This window comes from Coloeus monedula (genome assembly GCF_965178545.1).
Source record: "Coloeus monedula genome assembly, chromosome: 1".
NCBI lineage: Eukaryota > Metazoa > Chordata > Aves > Passeriformes > Corvidae > Coloeus > Coloeus monedula.
The window spans coordinates 93,701,280-93,724,340 of NC_138781.1; the positions used below are offsets into that span (position 1 = coordinate 93,701,280).

At 40.4% G+C, this 23,061-nt stretch overlaps 1 protein-coding gene across 1 annotated transcript; it reads left to right on the forward strand.

The window, feature by feature from the left end:
- Positions 1–1,155: 1,155 nt before the first annotated feature.
- LOC309580353 (sodium-dependent neutral amino acid transporter B(0)AT1) lies at positions 1,156–21,665 on the forward strand (the record flags this gene model as incomplete). Its single annotated transcript, XM_082294271.1, has 12 exons — positions 1,156–1,357; positions 9,593–9,733; positions 11,181–11,318; positions 12,250–12,431; positions 13,169–13,279; positions 14,027–14,139; positions 16,403–16,531; positions 17,262–17,418; positions 17,556–17,760; positions 18,338–18,497; positions 20,752–20,914; positions 21,459–21,665. The coding sequence occupies 12 exons, from the start codon at positions 1,156–1,158 to the stop codon at positions 21,663–21,665; spliced, it is 1,908 nt and encodes a 635-aa protein (XP_082150397.1).
- Positions 21,666–23,061: the final 1,396 nt, after the last annotated feature.

A 23,061-nucleotide genomic window follows, 5' to 3' on the forward strand; every position in this document is an offset into this window, starting at 1 on the left:
ACTATATACAGTTGTCCACGCGAAGGATGAAGATTTTTTTTGGTAACTTTTCTGTCCAAAGATATTGAACAGCCTTTGGAATCAACTTTGAGTAAGTGTGATAAGATTGCAAAGGGATGCTACGATGTGTTCACCTCTTTTTCCAGGGGCTGGACTTTCAAGATGTCTCCCAGTTCTTTTCTTTGACCACCCTGTATCACTGCATGCAATGAGCCTGTAGCTGACAACATTCATTATGACATATACAGTGTTGGATTTTATATATAGTTTTCAGTGACAAGTGACTTATCTTTTGAAAACAATGAGTTTCAAAGGGAGCAGGTTTTTATGGTTGTGCTGAAATAATGAGGGTAGGAGTAGTATCTGCAATATTTGTTAACTAGTGTCTCTTTTTTTATTTTTGACCACTATATCTAGGGTCACTGAAAAGGTGAAGGGACCTTTGATTTCAAGCCCATTTATAAGAAAGATGTTATGTTCTTCAGACCTTGTTCTGTACTGATTAGAGGCATCAGGATAAGCAGATTTTGCTTATGACTTTAAAGGTCAGATTTTATAATCCCTTTCATTCTCCATCCTTTTGGTCAGAACATTTAGCAGAGTACAATCCATTACAGAGAAACATTCATTGTGAAACATACAATTTTGTTAGCATACACAATGGGAAACTGAACGTGATGGTGAGTCACAATCAGTTTATCTTCCTGATAAAAAATGATATTAAATATCTATATTTAGTCTGAGGCCAGTGGAATCCTACTATTCCTCATTTGCTAGGGCTATATTTGTATTTAAGTGAGTTTAAACAGGGGAGTGGCAAGGGGTGTTACATATCCTTATAGGTGATTAGGGTTTATAGCCAAATTATCTCCTGAATTACATTAGCTGAAATCAATGTATCCTACTGGATGAACAGACTGTTCTGTAAAACCTTGGCAGATAAAGCATTAATAAGTGTCAGAGCTGACTTGGTCAATCGAATGATTTGCTGACGCTTCTTTTTACCAGAAGCCTGCACTTACAAGTCCAGTGCCAAAGGTTCAGTATATATAGCTGAAGACAGCAAATAGATGGTCTCTTTTTGAGCAGGGTTCTGACAAGCTGCCTGTTTCATTATTCCTCACTGGCAACCCTTTCAGTCAGGAAATTTAAAACATGGTAAAGCTGAAGCTGCCCAATCCTGGCCTGGAGGACAGGATACCTTCCCATGCTGAACTTGAGGTCCTTGAGAAAGAAGAGGCAGACTCCAGACCAAAATGGGACAACAAGGCTCAGTATATGCTGACATGTGTAGGGTTTTGTGTGGGCTTAGGAAATGTCTGGAGGTTCCCGTATCTCTGTCAGAGCCATGGAGGAGGTATGTCTTTAATACATCTTAACTAACTTTGGGTATAAACCAGGTTTAATCTCTCTTTTGGTAAAAAAATGATGGAATGTGTTTAGAAGTGGTCAGTTCCTGTGAGAACAATGATGTTCTCTCTAGAAGACTGCATAACAGAGAAGGTAATTTCACAGGTCATGATCACCCACCGAAGTCACGTTAGTGATGGAAGAAAAGGAAGGGTCTGTTTTTATTTCAGGACACAGGATTGAACAAATGAGTCTTCCAGAGTCTTCCACTGATGACTTAGTTTATTTCTTCCACCTAAGCCTATGTTGCTTTACATACATACATATATGTAGTGTGTATTTAAAATATTAATAAACTACTTGGGATTATGATTCTGATCATGATCCCAAATGGTCTTTTTATTATAGGTTTTTCATTGGGCTTGGACTGATCCGTGTATCACCTGCAGAGTCAGTGTTTGTGTAATTTGTGCAAGGAGTAACAGCGTGAAAGAAGTTAATTTTTTTTTTATCAGTTGGTGTTACTAAGTCATTTAAATTACAAGTGTATGTTATTTACTGTATAATTTACTGGTACTCCTTAGGGTTTAGATAAGGAATGACCATGTTAAAAATCATGTTTTCTTTTGCTGTTTGTTTTGAAAGGTAATTTTGAGCTGAACCATTGCTTAAATATTATACAACAACATACATTTTTAATTTTCTTACAGACTTTTCTGTCTGCTATCTGGTTATTGTCCATGTTTCACTCTGGGATATGTGTAAAATGCATTTGTTCCTTTGTAATGTTTGATCTTGAAACAAAAATTTTGGCTTAAGGAACAATATTTCAAAGTAATTTTCCTTACATGTGCATGGTGAGATGCTTAAAAATTGCTGCCCTGGTTAGAGTAGGGACAAATGTGGGCTCTGTGGGGAGTTGCTCACACAGACCCGGGGACATGTAACAAGAGGTGGCTCAGTTGCAGCAAGAGATGCTTTTACCATTAAGATTTCTCTAACATGCACTGATGTTTAGAGTTTGCAGCGCAAACTGGAGGTCATTTGCAGCAGAGTCAGCTCTTGTAGCAAAAAAGTTACAAGACACACACACACAGTCAGAAGTCCTTTGCTGTATTTGACAATTTTAATTTGAAAAAAGTGGATGCATATCTCCAAAACTGATGGCACTCATTGGCTTCTCAGGTTCTTCTACTTAGTTTTAGAAAGTGGACATGCTCTGTTTTCCAGGATGGATTTATAGGCACTTCCCTGCTTTTTGGTATTTTTTTCCCTTGTGTTCTAGTCATGTGAAATGCACCTGAAAAGCAAGCACCCAACAAATGCAAAGAACTTGGTATGGATCATGGTTTTATGACTGATGTCAGTGAAGACTTACAAATTGCTTGTGTGTGTGTCAGTCCTCTGGCAGCAATTATTTTTCTTTCTCATCATCCTGTAACTTGTCCTTTCTCAGGAAACACTGTCAGGAACTCTGACAACTGTTAACCCTGGCTTCTTTTTTCCCTGGGACTCTCTCACTCAAATTTTAGGCAGAAATTGAAAGAGGGCACATAGCAAAGGAATTATAAGTTAATACACAGATATGTGTCCTTCTAACCAGACTTGGTACCTTGTCTAATAATCCTTTTGCACAGCACCAAATGCTGGGACTATTACCAAAGAACACAAGTAGTCAGCAATGCCTTCCTGTAACTTCTTAGAAAGGACTCCCTAATTTCATCACACATAAGGATGGAGACCTATTGTGCAATCCCTCCTCCTCCTCCTCTGCTGCACAGCGCATTTCAGCCTCTTGTGGTAGGTCTAAATCCAGCTCCTGCCACCACTGTGCTCCTCCCATTACAGTTTCTGTTCCCAAACTTCTCCCTTAAATCAGAAAAAAAAAAAAAAGACTGCCTGCTCTTCTGCTCTTCAGTGGATGCCTTTGAATTTGAACATGTGATTACTTGTATTGTAAAAGCAGATCTTGAAGTTCTTATTTCTGAAGATATTTTGGTGTTGAGACAATTTCTGTAATCTCTAATTCCCGTTCAGCCACGTTTGCAGCATACCAAGCACCCAGCAGAGGCAGCGCTGCAACATCTTGGATTGCAGCTGTCAGATTGCTGAAGGAAACTCCCTGACACCATAAAACCACTCCAGAATAGGATGCTTGAGGAAGTCACTGTGTATGACGTCCTACCTCTGTTGTGCTCCCTCTATCCATTTTCACCTACATCCAGTTGGAAATGTGTATTTACTAGACATTTTGGGCAAGTTTTGCCTTAGTCTTTGCCCCTCAACATGGTGGCCAAGATGATTCGTTCATCTTTGCATTTGTGTGGTCCACTCAGGGTCACAGATGTGCCTCTACAACAGAGTAGGGTAAAACTGCAACATTATGCACCTTTTTCCAGATCATCCACTAGAAAGCAAACACCACACTCATGAGCTCACTGAGGAAACTCCATTCTCCCCCAATAGTTCCAGTGCCTCTGTCCTGGGTGGTGTATGTCTTCATACTTTGTGTCTTCAAGATATGTCTTCACTGAATCCTGGGTGCAGAGCAGCAGGAATCCCTGCTCCTGCTCTCCCACTGGAAACAGGGATTATGTTCCTCCTCAGATTGTTCCCAGAGTGATTATTTTAGAGTCCTAAAGCTCACATTGGATGTGATGGTGGATTATGGTCGTGCATTAAGGGATTTTAAAAAAAGCCAGCCAGCTATTTGCTGCGCAGAAAATATCTGCGGTGGATGTGAAAAAGTCCTGTGTGACCACAGATCAGATATTAGGTTTGTGCAGAAACAAGGTTGCATGGATTGTCTCCTGAAAATTGTTTCTAAGGATTTGTTTTGCTATCTTAACTTCTTTCTTTCTGCATATGAGTTGTATGGATGAATGTTTGGATCATTTTTGATGGGTGAGGTCTGGTAGCAGTGGTGTAGAGAGTATTTCAGCCAAGGACACCCCTGAATGGGGCTGGATGTCCACCTACTCTGTGGACTGGTGCTTGCACATTTTACATCCCTTATGAAACATAAATGGACTACAGTGAAGTGTAAAATTTACCCTTGTGTGGTACTTGGACTTCAAGATTTTTTTCTCTGCAAATTGTCTGTAGTGAAGGTAGTTAGGAACACTGAGTTTATAAGTAACATTTATTTTCAGACGTTGAACTTAAATCTGGAATTATTTGAGAGCTGCTTCTTCCTACATACAACACTATGATAATATTCTAACACTGAGGTACCCTAATACACTGAAAGAAATTGGTGGTTACAGAATTTACTTACTTTTGTTGTGATAGATTATGAGTTTATATTATTAAAAATTGAATACTTACCCCAGTGAAATTTGTAGGGCAAAGCACATTTTATCCTTTAATGTCTTAAAAGTTGTCAAATCCATCATTACCAAAGGCAAAATAGAGTTCAATATGCACACAATGTAAAAGGTGTGGTGTTTGTCTCAACAATTCCACCAGCTTAATGAGATAGAAATTTCCTTTCATTTGATAGCTGCCTCTGACGTTGCTCATAGCTTTTGTTTAATCTTTATTGAGCAACATGTCATTTAATCAACTGTTAAACATTTTCATTTTATCCCTGATGACTATTATAAAAAAGAGGATTCATATTTAATGTTCAAACCATTGATTTAAAAGAAGTCTCTAACTCTACAGCTCGCATATGGAAACCTTGCCACTGCATGAGGGAGAACTTTTTTATCTCTGTGCATGCCACACTGAATGAAGTGACAGTAATGACATCAGCAATTCCTCACTTAGCAGTTGATGAAATGACATGTTGCTACAGCTGAGGTCTAAGATCATGTTAGTATAGTAAAACACCACCGCCTGAAGTCTGCCTGCCTTCCCTTCATGAGGAATAATGTGCAAGCAAAAATGATTTTTTTCAATTTGACATAAGAAGCTCTTAGATTAAAGAGAGAATAACAGCTATACAGATGTTCAAACCAAATATTATTTATTTTGAAATACATTATTGGAACAGGATGAGAATCTAATATCTCAGCTGTAAGGTTTACAGACTGGAATATCAATCATTGTTTGTGTACATCTATACAGGGTCTATTTTCACATCATTGGTTCATTTGTTAGGATCATAAAATTGTGACTGCTTAAAAAGTATTTGTTTATCTTTTTGTGTCCCATGTGAACCTGGAAGTGCTCCAAAGATGTGTGGGTGTGGCACCTGGGGACATGGTGTTGTGGTGAACACTGTGGTTAGTGTTTGGACTCCATGATCTTAGAGGTCTTTTCCAACCATAATGACTCTATGATCTTATACAGCAGCTTTTCCAAGTCAAATTACTATTTTTCCATTGTAGCTTCTTTCAGAAAGGCTGGGGGGAAATTGAGAGGAAGGGAAAATACAGCAGAGATGGATTTCTGAGCTGGCTGCTAGAATTGAACCCTAGAAACCAAAGAACCCAAGAAGGAGAAAAGAAGTGTCATATATAATTGAGAGCTGTAATTTTATTTCTCTTGAAAATACAACAATATTCCTACAGCTAAATATTGGTAGTTTCAAATACATAAAATGCTATTCAAAATGCTGAGCCCTTTGTGGCACACATCAGGATGAATGACTAATCACTGAAAAGTGATTAGTGCACCAGAAAAGATATTTTTTATTGAAGCCGGTTGCCAAAGGTAGCTGTACAAACATGGTATTCTCAGACTTCTATAAAGCATGTCATTTAGCCACACACAAAACCCCTTCTTACTAAAAAATTATCAATTTTTAAAATCAGCGTGGTTCACCTTGCTTGCAATAAAAACTAGCTACTACTGAGAAAATGCAGACTGCCAAACTGAAAAGGTTTCAGAGGAAAGCCGGAAGAAAAACTGACTTGGGACATACTTTTTATTAGTCAAAGACTGAAAGATTCATTATGATTTGTTATTTGTAGATGTTTGCTAAACCTCCAACTTTGCTGACTATTCCTCTGTTTCTCCTGTGCCAGTCTATCCCTTCAGGAAAAGAACTATATGGACATCATCTTCAAGAAGAAGAGTATCTCATTTGTTTTCTTCCTCACTTCTCACATCTCAGCTATATCCCCTTCTCCGGAGACCAATTAGTCCTTGCAAGAACAGCCTTGCAATAGTGTGGAGCAGCTCCATGATAGATCCAGGAGGCTCAGGCTGGTGCTGTTTCACTTTGAAGAACAGTGGCTATTTTGTAATGCCAGAAAAGAGTGAACTACGATGATCCACCCTAGTTTGGAGGGAAGTGAGCTCCCCTAGCTGCAAATTCAAATTTAGCATTGTGGTCTTAGTTGAGATATTGTTACAAATGGTGTCAGTGCTAAAGCAGTCAATTCCTGACTCATGTCTTTCTGACTGTGTGTTTTCATGTCACAAATCTGTGAAACATATAAGGCATATTCCAATTTCTGAGGGCCTAGGTTCTCTTCCAAAACAAGGTTCTTTCCTCTGTTTCCCACCACTCCAAGGACTTCTACAAATTTACTGACTGCAGGAGCTACTACTATCAGATATAACAGGGCAGCCCTCTCTCCACGCTTTGTTGACTGGCAGCTGAAAGGCATCTAAGCCAGAAATGGCAATGGACTCCTCATCCACCTGTGCCTGGCATCACTGTTGACAGTGCAAAGGTTTTGCCCATGCTGGGAGAGGTTCTGGGACTCATTTAAACTGTGTCAGACTCAGTCACTGCAAGGAACTGACTCCGTTTGTCCTTTCAGTTTCTAAAGGCTTGTCCCATTCTTTCTTTATGGACTTCCCTAACTGTGCTGGAACTGGTGTGCACCTAAGGGCCCCTATTCATCTGATTAGACATGCAGTGCATGCAAGTTTGGCTTCAAACAGTTTGTTCTCTCCTGATTCTCCACCCTCTTTCTGTGAATAACACTTCTCCTAACTGTTTTACTTTTGCTTTCATAGAAAACAAGATTTTTGCAGTGTAGGCAGTGAGTGCCCCCTCACTGTTGCATTCCATCCCCTTACATCCTGATGGCTTCCTTTCCTTTGGGAGGGAACCCACTCTCCCCTCCTGATGGGAGAGTCAGTGGGACAACCTCCACATGCAAAGTCTCTGGCCTTTCAGAAAGACAGAGTTACTTACCAATGCATGCAAGTGCAAGCAGCTATAAATATGCCCTGTGCTCCAACCCCGTGTCAGGCTGGTGCAGTTTCCCTCGTGTCACACTCTGACCAGGAGCTCTCATGAGGGTAAGATCAAAGACACAATCATTGTGTCTATACCAGCAGTTTTAAATTCCAGAGCATTCTTTCTGTTTCAAGCCCAAGACACCTCATAAGAATCTGAAACCTGATCCTACAGAGTTGATATGGCTGCCTCATCTGGATCTTTTCTTGTTACCTACTCTTTTGGATGCCATATAGGCCTCTGCCATACCACACTCTCAACTCTCTCTGATAAAGCCCTTCTTCAGCACCAGTAACAGTTAAGTCCAGAAGATAGATCTGTACAGCTGCCTGATCCAAACACTCCCCATTTGCACTGAGGATAAGTCCTTGTCATCCTTTGAAACTCAGCTTGCAGTGATTTTAGATCATGGACTGGCAGTTAGTTCCGCTCAGGTGCTCCTAATGGAGACACATCATTTTTTTTTTGTCAGGTCACAGTAAGATCACTTAAGGACTTAATTAGAAATTATCTCCCTGGTCAAAGATCTTGTTGAATAAGGAAATGTACAACCTTTATAGTCTTTTCAAGCTATGACCAATTGTTCTTTATCATACCTGTCAAAGAAAAATCTTTTTTGATAGCTACCGTCTCTGTTGGCAGAAGTGGGGGAAGATCAGGCTCTTTCCTATGCAGCATTAGAAAGCATTCAAAGGTAGTCTGAACTTTTTGCTTTCAGCAGACAGCAGGCAGACTGATATTCTGATTTAGGCTCCATTTTTCGTCACTAATCTTAAGTGCACCGTTCAGGCCCAGTTCTAGCAGTCTGGGCAGATGTTGCTTTCCCTCCAGGACAGGGAGATTCAGCAGCAGCACAGTCCCAACGCCATAGCTCTCCCTATCAACAGCACAGCATGTAAAATTTGCTGCAGGACTCTCAGAGTTGAACCACCTTCAATGGCAGACATGCCAAGAGTGCTCTATCAGCCTCAGGGGATTTCCTCCAGATGCTTACAGAGGTACCTTTATTAAGATACTGTAGAAGTCTTTAAGCATAACACGTCTATGACAGAGCAGTCAGATAAAGGGGTTCCATGACCTTGCACAGACACAAAAAGAGGAAAGGAAAAAAATTAAAAAGGTGTGTTCTGTGCTCACAGCGCCCCAGCTTTCTTGATAGCTTGGAATCCCCAGGAAGTAAATTTCTGTTTCTGGAATGGTTTTCATTCTTCAGGTTTCCTCTTTCACTTGCTATCTGATTTTTGTTGCACATGATGGCAAAGTCAGTAAACAGCCAGACCTGAACCCTCCACATTCTGGTCGGCATTCTTTTTATTGCATTCCAATGACTTGCTCCTGTTAGATTAGGAAGTTAAAGACATTTTGTAATGACAGATAACCGTAATTCTAATGTGTGGCAATATTCAAGCATTTGACTCTGCACTTTCATAGTCCACTGCGATGTTCTATGTTATCTTCCATTTCCAAGGTACACCTTGTTCAGGAAAAAATTTATTAAGAATACTTGTCCTGTACTAACCAACTTTATAATAATTAAGAAGGTTTGAACCCTGTACTTCAGATGTCTTCAAATCAAACATAAAAGTTGTTGAACATAGATGCCAAGAACTTATTGTTGTCTTAGGCAGACAGCCCCAGGCTCCTGCCTAATATTTTGAGGTACTCTGCTTAATTCATTCAACGATTTCATATACTTTGCATGAGTCACAGCTATAAAACCATAATCTTTTGCAGAAAAATAAAAGGGGGGGGGGGGGGGCGGGGAAGTCATTCCAGGAGAGTATCTACCTTTCCTCCACTTCTACCTTTCCTCCACTTGCAATACAAAGGTGGCTTTTTCAAAATTTAACCTTGAGAGTGTATAATTTCTGTTTATGTGTGTCACTTGGGAAGAATAAGAATTCCTACCTGAAACCACATACGTAATTGAGTGCCCTGCCTGGGCAATCAGGCAAAGAAAGCATTGCTCAGAAAACAGAGAAGGGTTTCCACAAAGATGCTTACCGGTCACTTATTATGCCAACATCCAACAAACTTAATGTTTTTGTTTTGTTGTAATACTTCACTGATCGGAATCATTGTTTTTCTTGTCCATTTCAGGAGCCTTCATGATCCCTTTCCTGATTTTGCTAGTCCTGGAGGGCATCCCCCTGCTTCACCTTGAGTTTGCCATTGGTCAAAGGCTGAGGAAAGGCAGTGTGGGCGTATGGAGCTCTATCCACCCTACTCTGAAAGGGGTTGGTAAGTCAAAAAGTCGCCTGAGAAAGCACAAGTCTGAACTGATAATCTAAAGAACAAATCTTCTGGGTTTTATTCTGGTGTGCCATAAGAGATTTCAGGATCTATTACTTTTCCCCTCTTCCTAACTCTCTATTGATAGGTCAAACTATTCATGATAAAGCACAATGACAATTTGTGTTCACATTCTCAAGTACCATGGGCCCTGTTAAAACCTTTCTCTAATTTGAGACCAATTTCAGGCCTCAGAGATATTTTCTATGTTAGCCATACTGGCTGATTTTACCATTAGGATGAACCTTCAGGTGTACCAAAAATTGTTCTGTAACTGTTCTGTGGATAAATATTAGTTGAATCTTTATCTGATAGACCTCAGCTCCACCTAATTTTACTTTTTTGCATCTGAGACTTACCATTCCAAAAGCCACAGGACCAATATCTTGCAGAAAATAACTTATTCACCTCTGTACCAGACTCCCGAGTGTTCAAACACTCCATTTGAAAATGTAACAAAACCAGCATTACGCACACAACATACAAACCTCCACAGCTGCCTCATTACACAGGAAACACAGGAGGTGCCTCTGAACACCAGGAAACCTTGTGAGGGTGAGCAAGCAAGGCACAGGCTGCCCAGGGAGGTTGTGGAGTCTCCAGCCTGAGAGATATTCAAAGTCTGCCTGGACATAGTCCTGGGCAACCAGCTTTGGGTGGCCCTGCTCGATCACGGGGTGGGACCAGATGACCTCCAGAGATCCCTTCCAACCTCAACCACACACTTGAAAGGGAAGAAACAGGGCTGTTTTGGCATCCACTGCATTTGTAAATCAGTTACAAAAGATAATTGTTCATTGCAGCTGGAATTTTTCAAGATTCTTTAGGACCTGAGAGCCCTCAGGAGCTAATGATTAGCATTTACTGTCTGCCAGAGAAGTCCTCAGACATTGATTACTTGGGAAGGAGCAGAGGAGGACAGATACCAGTGTGAATTCTGTACCTGGTCACAGACTGTGCCTCCTGGCAGTCATCCATCCTGTACAACACCACCTCTGCTGACCTCTGCAGGGACGTTGAGGAAGAAGGAGATATCTGGGTCTCATTTAATCAAAATTCCACATCAGTTGAGCTTTACATGTGTCCAGCATCCCAAACTCCCTAGATATTATCTGGCAAGGCTGTGAACTGGATTGTGTGGTGTCTGTAGGGAATTAGTCCTCTCATAAAGATGCCTCCTAAGGGGGCATCAGCTTCGGTCTCAGAGAGGTTTCAGGATGTAACTCTACCAAGGACTCACCTGTCCAACCTTTAGGCAACAAATTCAAGGTGGTCAACCTACATCCAAAATGTAGCAGGGGACGAAGGAAAGGTTGAGTTTGATACTGTGTACTTTGATATATCTTGAAGACAAGAGTGTTGAAATGTACACTGTGTTCTGATTTTTTTTTTTCAGGCATCGCATCAATGTTTGTATCTTTCCTGGTGGGCTTATATTATAATACTATTATTGCCTGTGTGATGTGGTATTTCTTCAACTCCTTCCAAGAGCCCCTGCCTTGGAATAACTGTCCTCTCAATGACAACAGAACAGGTATATTTTATAAAATTCTGTATTTTGTTGCACAGCACAGATTTCTGTTTCTAACAGCTACGCTAAATGAGCCTTTCTGTGAAATAACAGTAAGGCATGGTAGTCCTGTCAGGCTCATTGCACTATTTGACACTTGTGTTTTGTACAAATTCACATTAAATAAAATCTGGCCAGCACTTAATCTTTGAGGCAAATTTTGGCTTTTTATGAAGCTTCATGGTAGATTTTGACAGATGTGTTCATATACAGAATATTCACTAAATGCAGATCTAGTATAAACACTGACATTTTCCAGAATTAGGCAATGTGTTTCATCCATCTCTTCACCAACAGCCCTCTGTTAGCCCATTGAAAAGGGAAAAAAATGCACAATCCATTTTAAACACCTGTATCTCTCAATATGACAAGTCTTCAGCTCCTTGGAGACCGCTTGGTGACAGCAGCTTTGCTTTCCATAGCCAGCCCTGCGTGACACTGTATGAAGCAGGTTTTTCTGCTGGGTCTGTGAACAGCTGTTCAGAGTGCTCTGCTCCTCTCCTCCCAAATAAAGTATGGAAAGCCTCATTTGAGGGCAGGCCAGGGCAGAATAGTGCACACGCCAGGGCAGTGCAGGAAGCCGAGGATTCAACTTGAGCTGACAAGACCTTGAACAATGCCCCACAAAACAGAAGACAAAATATTGCTGAAGGAGGTGTGGGGGAGGAAGGAGGTGTGGGACAGGAAGGGCCACTGTATTAAAATACCTGTTAAACAGCTGTCTTTTACATGTCTCATTTTGCCATGAAACTAGCCTCCAAAAATCTGAAAATTTGCCAACAACGAATCCATTGGCATTAAGTGGTATAATTTAGAACACTGGTGTTTATTATTTAGCTTTCTCTTTTTCAAGTAAAAGAAGACAAACAGAATGACAACCATTTTGTGGTTACAGATTACGTAGAAGAGTGTGCCAAGAGCTCTCCTGTAGATTACTTCTGGTACAGAGAAACGCTGAACATCTCCACTTCCATTGAGGATTCCGGCAGTATCCAGTGGTGGCTTTTGCTATGTTTAACAAGTGCGTGGGCTGTGCTGTACGTGTGCACAATCAGAGGCATTGAAACAACAGGAAAGGTACTCTATCCTGGGGGGATTTTTAATGAGATAATTTTAATAATGCTGTTGTGATTCCTTGTTTATACAGAATTAGTAATGCTGTAGAAACTGTCTGGGTTTTGAGCAAAAGCATGTCTAAAATTTTGTGTTATCACCAGGACTGCTTTTTGAAGAATGAACGTGAATGAAATGGAATCTGACTTGATTTGATTTGTGTGGAGATTTTTGTGAGCAATTTTTTGAGTCTTCCTTGTCCTTACAGGTCCTAGTAAGACATTCTTTAGGTATTATCACTTTAACACTAATATTATCTTGAATGCAGGATCGAGGGACTCTCTTTTTATTATGTCCATTCTCTTCAAAACATGCCTATACAGATTTATTTGGGTTTGTGCAAATCCTAAATATTGTCTCTACAAAAGAGTGACCAGCAAAGCCCTAAGAGTCCATCCTTGCATCAGTCTGGTCTGAGAGTGTAGGTTATTTTTGATGCTGCTTTTGAATGGTCTGAGTTGAATTTCAACAATGACAATTTCTCTTAAATAGGCTACTATTGCTAAAAAGTATGTCTGTTACCAAAAATGTACTCCACATACTATTTCATTGAATATTTATTAGTGTGCTAATTGTGACTCGCTTGAAACTTGCCATTATTGCTAGTCACCATACCTTGATTATTTCCCTCTTTTCTTCTCTTTTTTTAACTCAAGTGTTTTGTTTTATTTGAATGGTTTATTTACATTTTTTTGGTGCAGGCTGTGTATGTGACATCAACTCTCCCATACGTGGTGCTTACCATTTTCCTGATCCGCGGCTTGACGCTGAAAGGATCAACCAATGGAATTGTGTATCTCTTCACCCCTAATGTAAGTCACTGCTTGGGTCATAGCTCAGTGAAACATGATGTGGTTCTCTCTGTAATTAACAACTGATTGCAAATTAGTCCTCTCCACTGCTGCTTTTCTATCCCTCAGACACCTTAAAAATCTTGGTTCTGTGAGGTGAATCCTTTGCATTGGATATAACAAGTGTACATACACACAAATATTTTCTCTCTCTCTCTCCATCCTCCATCAAAATTTTTTATAATGAATTGAATGATCATCACAGAGCAGTGGGGTTGCCATTTATTTGGCTGGATTTATTTTCCTGTATTCTACTTAAGAACCAGCCTAAATTTATAGCATGAATCATGTATTTGGGAACCCATCTAATTGCCATATGAACAAAAGACCTAAGAGAATGGTTTAATTATACAACAGATTTTAAACAAAATTAAAAGTGGGATCATTTTCCATGAGCAGATCTCTGAATGATCATTATTAAAGCTAAGCAATAAATATCTTTTCTGAGAACAGGCATGGCAGCTGTCAGCTATGGAAAGCATTTTTAAAATCAATTTTCAAAATACTTACATAAAAATTTCAGATGGGTTTTCTTTTAGAATAAAAAAGTAAGTTTGACAAAAAGTATTGACCTATTTGTTGAAATTCTTCAAGAACAGTGAGTTTGGCATGGTTAATGTTCTTGTTTTCATTGTTGTTTTAAATGTCTCCTACTTAGTTTAAATAGCAATGTTGGATGTGCTTAAAGCTTTGTTTCTGATGCCTCAGGTTACCGAGCTGGCAAACCCAGGGACGTGGCTGGATGCAGGAGCTCAGGTGTTTTACTCCTTCTCCCTGGCCTTTGGGGGCCTCATTTCATTCTCCAGTTACAACTCTGTTCAGTAAGTATCCAGACAAAACCCAAATTTCATATGAGTATTTCATTCTTTCAAATGAAGCATCTCTATTTTGCCCTATTATTGTGCTACTTGGGACTGGGACAGCCTCCCCTTAGACATGTAAGATGCATCTCCTCTGATTGATCCTAGCTCTCCAAACCAAGATTTCAGGTCCCTGTTCTGGCTGACTTCCTAGAGAAAGATGTGGTGATGCAGGATAGGAAGAAGGGGGCTGGCTGCCCACCAGCAGCTGATGAGCAGGAGTTTCCTCTGTGGGAGTGCTCAGTGCATGATGAGGCCCTTGGTCTCAATGCTGTCAGAGCAGGGTGGTAGAGCACACATTTCAAATCAATTCACAGAACACAGTTTAAAACTTAGCTTTGAGATGAGGAGATACATCTAATTTTGAAATTTAAATTCAATTTCTTTGTATGTGTGCTGTGAGGCCAGGGGGTGAGAAATCCCATCACGCAGAGACTGACCCAGCCTGCAAATTATCATGCAGCACTATATTCTACACTCTCCCTCATAAAATATTGGAGCTACCACCAATGCCTCCTGGTGCCTGCCATCCCTTCAGCACTCTTGCAGGAAAACCGTGTGGCATTCTCTAAACCTAATATTTTTGACAAACATCTCTGAATTATGTTTGGATATGTGGTTTGGTCATGCATTCAGAAATCTGTGTTTCAGTTTTGGTTTGGGTTCAATTACACCACACCAGCGTTTCAGTCACTGAGGAAGTTCCTTGCTACCCCTCTTGATTTCAGGTGTTTTTTGAAAAGATCCCGTGGAATTTTTGGTGCCCGCAAGTCTCAGTGTGAGGTGTCAAGCCCCACCTAAGGGCCAAGTCAATGTCCCACAGTCATGGGGTCAGAACTGAGAGTATTCACCTTTCCAAAAGACACAAAGAGAAGGACCAGTGCCCTCTTGGTTTTCCAACACACAGGGCAGTGATATCGGGCCATGTTCATTCAATGCTCAGTGATTCATGACTTAAGGAGGAAACTGAACAAAGTCAAGGAAACTTCCAAGGAAATATAAGTAAAAAAATCCCCATGCAAAGTCCACTGTGGTGTTGGGCCACCTGCAATCCAGAACCAGCTGGATCAGGTATCAGTGACTCTGCCCTAGATGGTTTGGGAGTATAAAAACATCATAAAATACAACAAGGTTTCAGTGCCATCAAGAATTCACTAATTCATAAAGAGAAGGAGCTTGAGCACATTACTTTCTCGAAAAGGAAAAATGCTTTTCAAGCCTGTCATGGAGAATCTCGTGTTACATTGCAAAAACTGACACAAGACTACAGCCAGGAAATCCCATTCAATGCCCTATGTCCAGCAGAAGCCTATTTGCAATGCTTTAAACAGGGAAAGAACACAGTGTGACAGGTCTTGGTTGGACAGGCTTGCCTCTCCTCTTGAACATGTTCAGAAAATCAAATATGACAACATCAAGTTTATCTCAATACCCCTCTCTTGCCCAGGAGAAATAAGGTATCTATCATTTTACAGCCTTCTCTTAAAACCATTAACTAAATGAATATTGATATTTTATCTTGTCCCTCAGATGAAAGTCTGTTTCTGGCTCGGCAAATTCTTTGTGTTAGCACAGGCACACTGAAGTGCCTGCAGCAGAGAAGTTTCTACAAGGAATTTTTTTGTCCCATCTTATCAGCATAACATTCCATTGTTCTTCCAAAACTTGAGAACATTTTGAACCATCTTTTGTTCAACAGTCAAACAAAACTCTTCCCCAGTGCTCTTGCCTACTGCAATTTCACCATACCTAAGAGATATGAAAAGTGAAATTCTGCTCACTTTTCCTGTCTGAGTATCTGAATTCAAGCCCAAATCTTTCAACTTGCAGCACAATACACCAGCAGTGAAGGCACAGCCCATGGCAGTGTGTGTTTGCACACATCCATGACAAGCTTGAAAAGGAGGGGACATAACCCTTTTGCCCCTCATACTTTACTTCCCATGAACCAAACATGAAAACAGCTCAGGCGGTTATTCCTTATGAACAGGATTATTTGAAGTGGAAAAAACCACCAAAAGAAACCAAAACCATAGCTATTAAATTGCTTAAGGCACCAAGTTTTAATTTACTGAATCTAACAGCAATACTTACATGCCCTTAGAGGGTACACTGATGTACCTGTGCATTTGTAGACTACTTTTTTCTTAGTCTTGGTAGCCAGTTTCACTGTTTATTTTGGGAATGTGATTGGCATCCATTGTTTCTTCTCTTTGAATTGCAGCAACAACTGTGAGAAAGATGCTGTGATCATTTCAGTGATCAATGGTTTCACATCCATCTATGCCGCAACCGTCATATATTCCATCATTGGATTCAGAGCCACAGCAAGATATGATGACTGTTTTGACAAGTGAGTTACTGTGAAAAGAACCCCCACAGAATATGCAGGTGTTTGTTTAGCTGAGGCAGCTCTGTTAGCCTGCTGATGATGGATTTATCATTTCTGATTAATTGCAGCTCTTGACCCACATGGCATCAGAACTACTCATTATTTATAAAAATATGGAATCTTGTGGAACAAATCCCATAGAAAGTGATAATTGTTTAAGTCACCTTATTTCCTACATAGATGTTGCATAAGCAACCACATTTCACATTATTGTCCATGCTGACATATGGCATGAATGTAATATTCCCTGGTTCCTGTGTTAGCTCTGTGTTTAGATTTCCTTCTGGAGAGCTTAAATGCTTAGGTCTCATCAGAGATGCCTCATTTTACCAGGGCAGCCAGACTCTGTGGTTTCCAGTCTAGTTCCTCCACATTCAACTGTGAAACTACATGATTCAGAAGCTGCCCAGACTGGTGACTGGTGTCTAGTCTGCAATGCTAAGACAGGCACCTAACTCCTGCACAGGTTTCTAGACTGTCCATCCATTTAGTGTCATCTGTGCCATGAAAGACAGTGCTATACTCATCTTGGAAGAAGAAAGAAAGAATTGCACCTGTACATCTGCTGGACTTTCCACTGTCAAATCTGATCTTGATATTGCGCTCTTAATAATTTGTTCAATGAGGTAAATGAATCCTGATGATGCTTACAAATAAATAATCTCAAATTACTTCCACTTCACTTTTTCAGAAATATTCTTACTCTGATGAATGCATTTGATTTGCCAGAAGGTAACGTAACCCAAGATAACTTTGAACAAATGCAGCAGCTGTGCAACATGACTGATCCAGAAACTTTTGCAAGCCTCAAGTTTGAAACCTGTGATCTGGAAACTTTCCTGAATGATGTAAGTTTAACACTCTAACACATATTGATACCTTAAATATGGTAGGAATGCATAGCCACTATTTAGTTGCCAAGTCTAATGACTACCAATGTAAATTTAAGTGCCATGTGATGTTAATGATCCTAAATCTTCCCCAGGGAGCTGAAGGAACTGGCCTAGCCTTTATTGTCTTCACTGAGGCTATTACCAAAATGCCTGTTTCACCTTTGTGGTCCATTCTCTTCTTCATCATGCTCTTCTGCTTGGGTTTGTCATCTATGTTTGGAAATATGGAAGGTGTGCTTGTACCTTTACAAGATCTCAAGATTATACCCTCCAGAGTTCCTAAGGAACTTATTACTGGTAAGTGCTTTTTTAGAGAGAAGTGACCTCCCCACTCTCCCCAGAGAACAGCTTGTGTGCTGAAAAAGAGGGACACTCCACTTCTACCTTCTGATCTGGAGTGGTCTTAAGACTCCCCAGTAACCTACTGAAGATTTTCTCATGTTCCCCAACAGGGCAGCTCCTGTAAGGTTCCATCTGAGCCTGCAGGCAGCTGTTCACCCTTAGGCTTGCCCGTCAGCCTGCTCACAATGACCACTATGTCCTCCACTGGGAGGCTGGAGGACCTGAGTCCTTCACCCAGGCAGGATTTCTCTCAGAGCAACGTTTTCCCATCAGCTATGAGGAAGAGGACCTCTTTCCTTTCCTCAGCTTTCTCCCTTTTTTTTTGTGACATCTCCCACCTGTGCAATGTTAGGAGAGTTTTACCCAAATAGAAGCCAGCCTTCCCAGAGTGCCATTAAAAAATAAAGTGGTGGCCTTCACGCTGCAAGAGTTACTTTTTAACCTTTATAGCTACTGGGGAAATACTCTTCTTTCTCTTTTTGCTTTTGCTTTCTTTGCCTAAGTGTGCTGTTGTTTTGGTTTTTTCCCACAGGTCTCGTTTGTTTGGTGTGTTATTTTATAGCCTTCATTTTTGTGCTGAATTCTGGTAATTACTGGCTGAGTCTATTTGATAGTTTTGCTGGCTCTATTCCCCTGCTGATAATTGCATTTTGTGAGATGTTTGCAGTCGTCTACGTTTATGGAATAGACAGGTATGAACTACAGCTTAACCATTACTGGATATCAATGCATAAAGTGATTATTGTTGTATAGCTACAGTGTTGCTGGATCTCTGTGCACAGAATTTCTCTTACAGAATCAATGAAATGATGCAGCTTTGGTTTAGGGTTGCTTATACGTTTCAGGTTTCTTAAAGAGTTCTCAGCAAAAAGAAATAATGCTTGTTAAGAATTTAAATATGAATTCTTTCCATTTTATTAATCCATTATAATAAGTAATGCTCTTTAACAACCAGTTCAAATAAACACATCCCTAAGATTGCAAGAGAATATTAGGCATTAACAAGAGCCCTGGAGTGCAATGATATGAGTGCAAATAATTTATTTTCAAAGTAGGCATCAGAATGCAGAAATTTGCAACAGCTACATAAGAGCCAGTATAGTTCATTTGCCTTTTAAATATGGTGACATAATAACCCTTCTTCAGGATAATTGCATTAGACATTTAATTAGCAGAAGCAAAGTACAAGCACATTGGCACTAAGCTGAAGGTTTAAAGCAGAGGTATATCCCAGGAGTGTTTGCAGGGAGTGCTAAATGATGCTGTCCATCACAGGGATCGCCAGGCAGGCTGCAGATATTGGTTTACAGCAGGTTGCAAATCCAAGGCTACTGAGATATGTTCTTATCTCATAAATCCAGGACTTCATCAGTTGTAGCAGTGAGTAACTATCCTCTCAGCTTTCTAGAAATGTAATAAATCAAGTTTCAACATCTTCATGTTTATAATTAATACATAAGAAATGTGAAATAAAGTACAGGAAATTCAATCACTCACATGTTTTACTTGAACTTGTGCCAGATCCAGCTGCTGCTCCTGGCAGTGGGGTGAATGCCCTTGTGACCCATTTTCCCATACTTTTATACTACCTGAGGAAACATGAATCAGGTTAGGTAAATTAGATGGTGTACCCTTGAGGAAGAGGGCTTATCTTAATTTGTTGAGAACAGAAAAGTCTATCTTGATCACTTTTCCTTCCCTTTAAGATCTCAGAACTCTTTACAAAGTAAATTAAAATTATTCCCAGGACACAAACATGGGTTGAGTCTATAAAGTGGGGGCAACATGTTTGTGTGTGTGTGTGTGTATGTGCTTGATTCAGAAAAGAGCCTCTACCAAACTTTCATGTTCCTGGCCAGTACACATCACTGTAGTCCTCTTTGAGAACAGAGCTATCAGGGCTGCCCAAAGGTGGTCTCATCTGCTCCAGATGAATTTCTGTGACCTTTTTCTGAGAAAAGATCATTGGTGGAAGGGTGGCTCTGTTGCTTGAAGGAGAACATGTGTGTTATCCACACATGAACTATGCCTGAACATGTGCTGCAGTCAGGACATGGGGCTCCGTATCATTTTAAGACACCTAGATCTCAGATGTTAGGGATGAAAAGATGAAATCAATTTACATAGTAATTGAGATTCAAGTGGATTCAGTGTGTTGTTCATAGCTGAAAGACCAACTGAATAGCCCCCTCCTAAAATTTTATCCCCATAGGATATGCAGGAAAGCCAGACAAAAGGACTAAAACAGAAACCCCAAACTTCCAAACTAACTATTTTTAAAGAAGTGTGTGTGGAAGGTGTTGCATTATATGGAGAGGCCATGAATTGGTTCAGGACTGATGCAGACAGTACCACTCTCAATGCAGGGCTTGTTTCTTGTGGAAATATTTTTGCCCCATGGTCCATGAATAATCCAAATAACACCATTGTAGGTGTTCTTAATAATGTGTAAAGTTCAATATTGTTTTATTATTCAGCCTGAGAAATCTGGTAGATATCCAAAATAGGCAAACATTATATTATAATCTAACTATTAAATTACTGCTATTTGCCTTTGTTCTTTTTAAATATTGTGTCACTCCCTTTAATTTATGCAACGCTGAGATCCTTAACAAAAATTTGTGAAGCAATACTGAAACATGTTTTGGGGAAAATCCCAAAAAAATCTGCACTGATTCTTTCCTGTTGAAACTATTTCATATATGCCTCACAGACTTCTTCAAGACAGTACATTTCCACAAATAATTTTCCTGACTTGCAATGATATGTGCCTTCATTTAACTCCTGAGGCCTAACTCCTGATGTTGTCAATTCTGGTCTCACACTGGCATTAGCTAATTTCTGGGAACCACAGCTAAGGGTAGTTTGGACTTCTTTGGTTATGAGCAGGCATTCTTTGATCCTGGCCAGCTTTTAAGGTCCTGAACTTCCTATTTTTGTTTCTAGGTTTAACAAGGATATTGAGTTCATGATTGGACACAAGCCCAACATTTTCTGGCAGGTTACCTGGAGACTTATCAGTCCCCTCATTATGTTAGTTATCTTTTTCTTTTATTTTGTGGTGACAGTCAACAAAGAACTGCTCTACAGTGTTTGGGACCCTAGCTATGTAAGTGTATAAACCAAAATATTTATTTATCATTATTTTAAGTATTCTTGTTTAACATAAGAGTCATTGTCAGTTATATTCATCTTCCATCAGTTTTCTGGCAAACTTGCTACAAGACATGGAAATGGGACTGCTTAATTTTCTCCTCCATTGCAACCTCTCTTCCCCCTTAATAATGTTTCAGGCCTCCCTCACCCTTTGATTTCAGCCTTCGCACAAAAAGGCTGATTTGCCATAAGGCCCTGGTGGCCTGTCAGGCCCCCATTCCCACATTCCTTTGTGCCAAGGAAGTGTTCCAGTCCCCCAGTCTCCCTTCCTGGCTTTTACTTCTTACATGCCATTTTCTTTACATCATTTTAAAGAAAAAATACATCTAAAACAGCTGAGGCTGGAAACCCTCAAGCTGTGGAATTGGCAAACTGTTGTGCCAATGGCCAGCCACTGTTCTGATGACATTTTTGATCTGTTGAATTATTGAATGTGTGCATGTTCCCAGGTATTTGCTCCTCATGACTTTCTACAACTTGGTTGTTTGCTCTTTCAGGAGGAGTTCCCCAAAACAGAGAAGGTTCAATATCCCCCCTGGGTGTATGCTGTCATTGTAATCCTCGCCGGAGTGCCCAGTTTGGCCATCCCTACCTTTGCCATCTACAAAGCCATCAGGAACTACTGCCAGGAAAAGAATGATCGTGCTGGCCTTATTGCTACATCTGAGACTTCTATTAATGGAAACTTAAAGTATTTATCATAAAACAATTTTTCTTTTCAAATGTGGAAGGATGCTCTGTCAGTGAGAAAAGTAAAAAACATATTATTTTTTAAGAATCCGGAGTTAGTTTTATTTTCATGAAAGGATAACCGTGTGTTGTTTCCAGGTAAACATTTGCTTAACAATGCAATGCACCGTGAAGAGTTGATGGCCTGGCTCCTGGAAGCAAAACACTGACTTTTGCAAGTGATGGGGGCACCAGGTCAAATCATTCGTGCTCTTTCTGGTTCTGAAGCCAGCCTGTTTGAAACTGGCTTCCATCCCCTCCTCTTGGGGATGCACTGTGCATGAAATGCCATAAGTGACTCTTCCATGTGTAATCATTCTAGTTGGGTGGCCAATATGAAGGGTAACTTAATGCTGTCTTCTCTTGCACATTAAATTGTTTTTATTTTACATGCCACTGTGTTGCACAAAGCCACTAATATTATTTGTCTCATAAAGAAGTTTAAAATATTTAATAAAAACGTTTCTAAGTACGAGAATGACAGCTTGATTAATTTAGAATTCTATATATTTTATGAATTGGTTATAACTCCCAAGTTACTAGCAGATAGTGCTACTTTTGCTGGTGACAGCAGAGGTAATCTTGCAGCGGGGCAGCAGCAGTTCAGGAAACAGCAAAATCTGCCTTCTGTGGCACCCATGAGCAAGGGGTGCACAACTTGTCTGGGGTGTCCGTGCTGATGGGAGATCCAAGGCACACAAGGGTGCAAATCTTGCTCTCCTCTGTTGCCATCAGGGTAGGTGGCTCTGGTTCGTGTACACACACTCACACATATTTACCTTAAAACTATTTCAAGGCTCTAACTTCCATGTGACCCAGTGGAGCTCAGTGAGGAGCCCCATTCCTCATGTGGCCACCAGAGAGGGAAAGGGGCACTGTTAGAGCACCCCGGCTGAGTGCCTGGAGCACACATTATCCATGTCCCCTCTGGATGGGTGATCCTCTTCATCCAACTGTCCGTGTACATGGACAACACACTTGGATCACCTTGCAGCAATTCCTACACCCACCTTTTGGAACAAGAATGGATCCAATTTACACCCTCATACTGATTGTAATCGAAACACTCTCTTAAAAGAAATAGGTATACTTAGGGTATATTTACTCCAGAATGTATCTTTAGTGTAGTCTATCTGCTCTAAATAGAGAGTAAAGTACCAGGCATTACATGTGTACTGCATGGCATCATAGAATCGATGGTTTGGGTTGGAAAAGGCCTTGAAGACCAGCCAGTTCCAACTCTCCTGCCATGGACTGGGACACCTTCCACTTGATCAGGTTTCTCCAAGACCCATCCAACCTGGTCATGAAGATTTGCAGAGATGGGGCATCCACAGCTTCTCTGGGCAACTCATTCCAGAGAATCTGAAA